The sequence below is a fragment of the Meleagris gallopavo genome, chromosome 5, assembly GCF_905368555.1.
Source record: "Meleagris gallopavo chromosome 5, MGAL_WU_HG_1.1, whole genome shotgun sequence".
Classification (NCBI taxonomy): Eukaryota; Metazoa; Chordata; class Aves; order Galliformes; family Phasianidae; genus Meleagris; species Meleagris gallopavo.
In genome coordinates, this window is record NC_139408.1 from 45361682 (window position 1) to 45368304 (window position 6623).

General features: G+C 36.3%; 1 protein-coding gene across 2 annotated transcripts; it reads right to left on the reverse strand.

Annotated features, from left to right (window-relative positions):
* Positions 1 to 402: 402 nt before the first annotated feature.
* Positions 403 to 6342, reverse strand: LOC100542224 (alpha-1-antitrypsin-like). 2 transcript variants are annotated; one of them, XM_003206691.5, is made up of 5 exons: positions 6270 to 6342; positions 4822 to 5511; positions 4089 to 4359; positions 3228 to 3375; positions 403 to 2565 (listed from the first exon to the last, which is right to left on the reverse strand). In XM_003206691.5, the coding sequence occupies exons 2-5, from the start codon at positions 5492 to 5494 to the stop codon at positions 2362 to 2364; spliced, it is 1296 nt and encodes a 431-aa protein (XP_003206739.1). In that variant the 5' UTR covers positions 5495 to 5511; positions 6270 to 6342; the 3' UTR covers positions 403 to 2361. The 2 variants fall into 2 exon arrangements, with proteins under 2 accessions (XP_003206739.1, XP_031409524.2); XM_031553664.2 differs by lacking the exon at positions 6270 to 6342 and having other exon boundaries at positions 4822 to 5524.
* Positions 6343 to 6623: the final 281 nt, after the last annotated feature.

Genomic DNA, 6623 nt, shown 5'->3' on the forward strand with positions numbered 1-6623 from the left:
CACAATACACTGTATATGGTCCCCACTTCCATTTGAAGATGACTCTACATGAACAACAATTTCATTATATTTATTTGTTACTTGGTTAATTCAGGGATAGTTTAATAATACAGAGAGTGCTAATGATAGAGGGACTAATCTTCACCTGGTCTCATTTTACTTTTGAGACTAGGTATCCCAAGAATAAAGCATGATCAAAGTCAACTTTTCTTCTGTACTTGTATCCTGGTACATTTTCTCTGAAAGCTGAACTAATGCTTCTAGAAAGCCTGATGCTAAACTCAGAATCTTAAGACAATAAAGTGCATGTGGACAGATTGCTTTAAGAATTATGAGAAAAGGAAAAATAGGTTATACATATTTCATGATTACCTTTTTTTTGAGAGAGAGAGGAGAATCTAATACTTCAATAATAAATTTATTTATTTATTTATTTATAACCATGGCTATATGTGATTTCTAAGCATTCCTCTTATACAGTATGCCTTCTTTGAGAAAATAATGTAGGAAAAGGTCCCACTGTATTAGAATTTAACAAAATACCTCATGGCATCTTTTCATACATAAATGGAAGCACAAACTTTGATTAATATTCCCGTATGATGTTTGATTATTCCTCATCTGCTTCCAAATAGGTCAGACATCAAACTTGTCTCTCAAAGAGAGATCTGATTGGCAAAATATCATTTAAATTTTTTTAATGATAGCAAATAGTATTGATCTGGGGTCCACAATGAAGAACAAACATAAAGTCTCATGATATTTGCTTACATAGTTGTCACTGCAAAGCTGGACTTTAGCATGCTGTCCTGAATTAGCCCCATAATTTGCCAAGTACTTTTAAATGATATTTTGTAGAATCAGTTTATCTGTATTATACCGAGATTAAGTCTGTATATATGCCATGTTCTAGCCAGCAGCTTTTACTAAATACTGAATAGATCAAAAACAGATGTCAGTAGGGAAGTTTTGTCACTATTTTATGTGGTTTTGATGAGGGCTTTGAGTGTGAACATCAAGCAATACTTGGCTGACATACAGCTACAGCCCAGTAATACTGATAGTGGTAATTTAACACCAGAGACAAGTCAAAATCCCCCAAACAATCAGGACAATATTGTTTCAGAAATAGTCATCATTATTTTCATGGTATATTATTTCACATTGTAAGAGACTAAAGACTGCAAAGTTGCTATTTGTATTTTATTTTTTTTTTTTACCAATTTGAGATATTCTGTAGTGAAAGATCGAATAAATATTTAACTGCTTTCAACATCTTTGCATATTTTAATAAAATAACACACTAGCAGTACACTAGACTCATGAATCTTTAAAAGAAAAGGTACAAATTTCAAGTAACTATATGTTTTTATTCTATAGTATCAATCCACTGCTAAAATCTAGTGTGACTTATCAAATACTGCCTGTATTTGATGTACATGTCTATGATAGCTTTCTGAGTTCAAAACATATTAACAGTCCCAAGAAAAGCTTTGCTGTTTCCTGTGAGAAGATAATTTCTGTACCACAGTCTGACTTGTCTATCTGGAAGGTGTGATAATGAAGTTGGAATCAGTAAGAAAAAAAAGAAATGAAAGTGACAGCAAATCCATAAAAAGAAACTGGTGCTATAGTGTGGAATATTCCACCATTTATTTTATCTCAGTACATTGTCAATACCCCAACAATGAAGAGCAACTTAATTGCCTGCATGAATAGGACTTCCACAGAAGAAGACAACAGCTAAATTAATCGTAATGGTCAACCCTTTACATTATTGTGTATTCCAATGTTGCAGTCAGTGGTGATGTAACTTCATTCTAATAAAAACCAAACCAAGCCAGCCAACTAACCAACGAAGCAAACAAACAAAAACAACAAAGAAAAAAATGAAAAGTCACTCCAATATTAAGATATTCTGCATTTTACATCAAAAGTCAGTGGATTAAACTGACAGGACGTACACCTTCCATCTCTTTTCCCCATTTCTCTTCTCCCAGCCTCCCCTGCACACATTTTGGGTGTAGAGTAAAAGCTACATCATCCATGAAAGAGGGTACAGATCTCATATACTGGAGAGTGTCTGGAAGGGATTATTGCAGAACAGCTGAACCAAATCTTAACAGCTGAAAAGTGACTCATACTTTGTTGACAATACAAGTTACATACAGCTGTAGACCAGAGAGGAAATACCCGTGTCATTTGGACAAGAAAAAGTAGTTCTTGCTTTTCAGGGGTTAGAAATGTATATAATAACAACAATTGAAAGACACCAGTACACATTGGTGTACGCAAAGTTATTACCGGATCACAGGATCTTAGGTAGCTATGTGCAGAAGTACCTGTCCTCTGGACAATCAGTTATTTTTTCAGAGGATTTACAATTTTCCCAATGAAGAGGATGGTATGAGCATATTTATCCAAAATCATCAGGAGAAAGGGCCTGTTGAATCTGACTCGAGGAGGACGAGAAATATCACCAGATCTCCATGTAATCTCCTTCACTGTGACTCCTGCTGCTTCAGTGCCATTCTCATGAACATTTAGCACAGCTCTGTGGATCACCTGTGAGGATATAAAGCACAACAACCTGCAGAGGGAGACCTGCCTGGGATGGGATCTAGCAACAGCAACCTGGGGAAGTTCATCTCCAGCTCTTCCCTGCCCACTCAATCAACAATAACATCAGCCCTGAAAGCCTCCATCAACTGGGTGCGCAGAGAGAAATCTTTGTGCAGCAGATGGCCAAAGAGCATTCAAGATGACTGATGATGAGAAGTTCTGGAAGTAAAGAAAGCTGACAATTTAGCCTGGACTCAGTTTTACATTTGGCAGCTTCATGTGTTATCAGAAATCTACCCTATCATCCAGCTGAAAAAAAACCCCACTTTTTTTAGAGCACTAGAAGGGCAAGAGTAATAGCATTTTTGCCCTCTATTAGAGGGTATTTTACCAAAATTAATGTGCTACCTATAGATAATTTTGTTTAGTATCCAAAAGAACATCCAATGATACGTATATCTTCCTTGTTCTTGATCCATGTGTTTATAACCCCTTATCTGCGTGTTTGACTTCAGTTTTAGAAAAGGTATGTTTGACTTTGTAGCAGATGCTTATGATTAAATCTTGCTTCAGAAAGACTGGGATAAGCTTTTTGTTTTATGTCTGTGATGGATTCCCAGAAATAAAAAAATTCTGTGATCACTGTATTTCATGTGCTGACTTACTTTTGAAACCATCAGTCCAGGATCCTCAGTAATTCCTGACAGATCAGCTTGTTCAGTGAATAGATCAATTATACCCACTTCTCTGACTATCTTTTTCACATCGTAGGTACCAGAAATAGAAAGTTTTGGAATATGTAGGTGTATTTTTCTGAAACATATAACATCGAAAGGGACAAATTGTCATGTAGGTAATGTTTTTCAATGGCTTCGCTTCAGTGACAATTCTCATTTATATTTTTTTCCTAAGCAACAAAAGTCTGCTGTTAGGTTTCAAATAGCCCTTTCTACCAGTATAGTTATGTAATGCAGGGAATTGGAGCAGTATGAGTCCATGTTAACTTCTACATCCACAGTGGGTTTCAAGGATTCACAGAAGACATAACTGTATGTAAACTCTGCTACAAACAAAGCCTCACTAGGCAGTAGGCATCTTATAAGAACATGACATGTTGTCCTAAGGCTGTTTGAACATAAAAATGACATGGGCCAGCACAGAAACAGCTTCAGTAACAGTAAATAAGTAAAATTCATCTTTCATGCACAACACTGCAGATCCCACCAGGCCCTCACCACTCTAATACCCAATACCTCAGAAATAGCTACTCCATTTAAATTTCACAGTGCCCGTATAAAACAAGCCTCTGTTTAACTTCATCACCACGATGCTGAGGATAAAAAGACCAATGCCCTGTTCACTATCCAGATGTATTTTTCATTTTTAAGCTAAGAAAGGGGAAGTCCTGCACAGAGAGGGACTTATAAGTGAACAGAGTTCTGTAAAATAATTTGACTTTTCAAGCTCAATCTTACTGACTGCTAAAATATGATGTAGTGACCTCTCACACTAGGAAAATCTCTTACCTATCTTGGAGGAGCTTTTCCCATTTGGACACAGTTCTTTTCAAAAGAGCATCTTCCACCTGTTTCATCTTCCCTTCATCAGGTAAAACAAATAATGCTGCAGCATTTCCATTGTAAGGAATCTGAACCAGCCAACAGGACAGCTCTTCATCAAAGTAATTTCTGTAGTAACCTTTCCGATACATCATGTCAACTTTTACAGATGTTTTCTTATCCACAAAAAAATCTTCTTTTTTTGTGTATGAATCACTGAAGGGTTTCTGCCAATGAGCTTATGACAAAAAAAGAAGAAAAATAATTCAATGGAATACAAAGACAAATCTTCATTACGAATAAAATAGAATCTAGTCCCACTCTTTCCCTTTGATTAGAGCAAACATTGTTTTTACCATATTAACTGCACCCTTTGGTGTTTAATTATTTCCGAGATGCCTGAAGACAGTTACAGAGAAACGATACTGCAAACTACATCTTTTACTAATTCATGAGTCAGTCATCACATTAAATAATTTACCAAGTACAACTGAAGTATTTTCTAAAAACAATCCTGTCTTTTACTCAAACAAGTAAGGACATCCTTACTCTTAACACATGTACATGATTTCATTGGAATAATTTTTAGATACTGAACATATTTTCCTCAAAATAAATACTCAAATTACAGTTTCTTTCCTTCATTCTCTGCAATAAGTGTGTCTAAGTTACAATCTTTGTACCCTTCAGTAATTCTTACCTTTAAGGAAGACATAGTTAACAAGAACCATTGTGGTGAGAGGATCAAGATTTTCTACTAGTTTAACAATTTTCTTATTTGTCTTTTCTTCAATATAACTGTTGATCTGGATCTCAGCACCAGAGGAGTTGTTAAAGTCAGCAGAAAGGACTTCAGACTGATAAAAGCTTTTGGCATCTTCCAAGAACTTCTGTAGTGGTTTCAGTGTCTCTTCTATAAAAAGCGCATTGCCCAGGCTTAGATGAAGATTGCTATCTGAACGGTTCAGCATGTGGAGGAGCTGACAAAAACCTTCATGTATTTCCTGATCCTGAGTCTTTTTCAGGTTAAAGGCAAGACCTTCCAGAATCTGTGTTAGCGTTGCTGACTTGGCACCCAGTGCCAGCATTGCAAGGGAAGCAGAAATGCTTATGGGTGAAAAGAAGATATTTTGATCGGTTGCTTCGGATGCAACCAGCTTGTAAAATGAAAATGCAAAATCAGCATTGCTGTGAACTACTTTGACAAAAGTTTTGTTTTTATTTGGAAAAACTCCTTCCCCATGAGAAATGCTACCTGGGTAATGTGCTCCTTTAGAATCGTCCTGTTTATTGTGGTAGCGAGGACGCTGATGACATTGGGCAACAGAATACAAAACAGCCAGCAGAAAACACAAGGAGAAGGTGGGTTTCATTTTCCTTTTACCCCTTCCTGGAAAAGAAACAAACACACCAAACATGGCAGGGAAATAAATTTCTTCATGCTTGCATGTTTCAGCCAACTAAAATGAAGCTCTCAAAGTACAACTATCTGTTCTCAAAAATCCCTCCCTTTTGTTTCACATACCTCATGCAGCAACCCCCTGAATGAATATGTCTCCAGATGACCTGTGCATTACCACATACTCTCACAAAAGAAACAATTTTGATCATAATAACCAGTAAAATATATATAGAAGTGGGGTTTTTTTTGTTTATCATTGTTTTTAAATCACAAATAACACAAAAGACACAAAGAAAGTTTATGACCTTTTCTCCAGAGAAAAGAGATGGGAGTCACTTTTATACCTCATACTGCTGTTACTGCAGCTCTATTAGTTTTTCTCCCTTACTCAGAGAAATAGATAATGAAATATGTGTTAAACTAAAATGTGATGTAAACACACATTGTACAGTTTAAGGCACAAAGTACAAAATAAGCCATTTTCTCAAAGATAAAATATTGGATCAATGTAGCAGCAAAGTCTCTATATGGATCTTTGCTAATTCCAAAACATTTTTTAATTGGATGAAGTATCTTCTGTGCTAGTAGGCAGTTCTTGTTTGTCCTTGATATATTTTGAATCTTTTCATAATGAATTGTTATGCATACATTACTTGTATGTGAAAACACTTCCTTCCCAGGCAAAAACACAAACCCCTGAGCTGATATATCCAAATGATCCAAGAAAATATTGAAAGAGTACTTACAGTGCTACAAGAGGACCCTGCTACATTCACCTTATCTGCTCCAGTGTTCTCTTCATTGAACAAGATTCACCAGAGCACCTCCGTTAATCATTAATTACTTCAAATAAAAAAAATATCAATGAGGATACACAGCAAGCAGTAATGATGTTTTAGACATTTTGTCCAATCCAAGCACAAGATAATATTGTCAGATGGTAGGGCTCTGATGAGAGGGACCATATCTTGTGGTGTTACCATGTTTGTGGGTTCTTGTGAGATGCTTGCTGTGTGGGTATATTGACAGAGCTGGGCCTATCATGGCTCCAGCCAAGGGTGGTGAATCCCCATGAAGATTGCCTGCAGCCTAGGCATGGT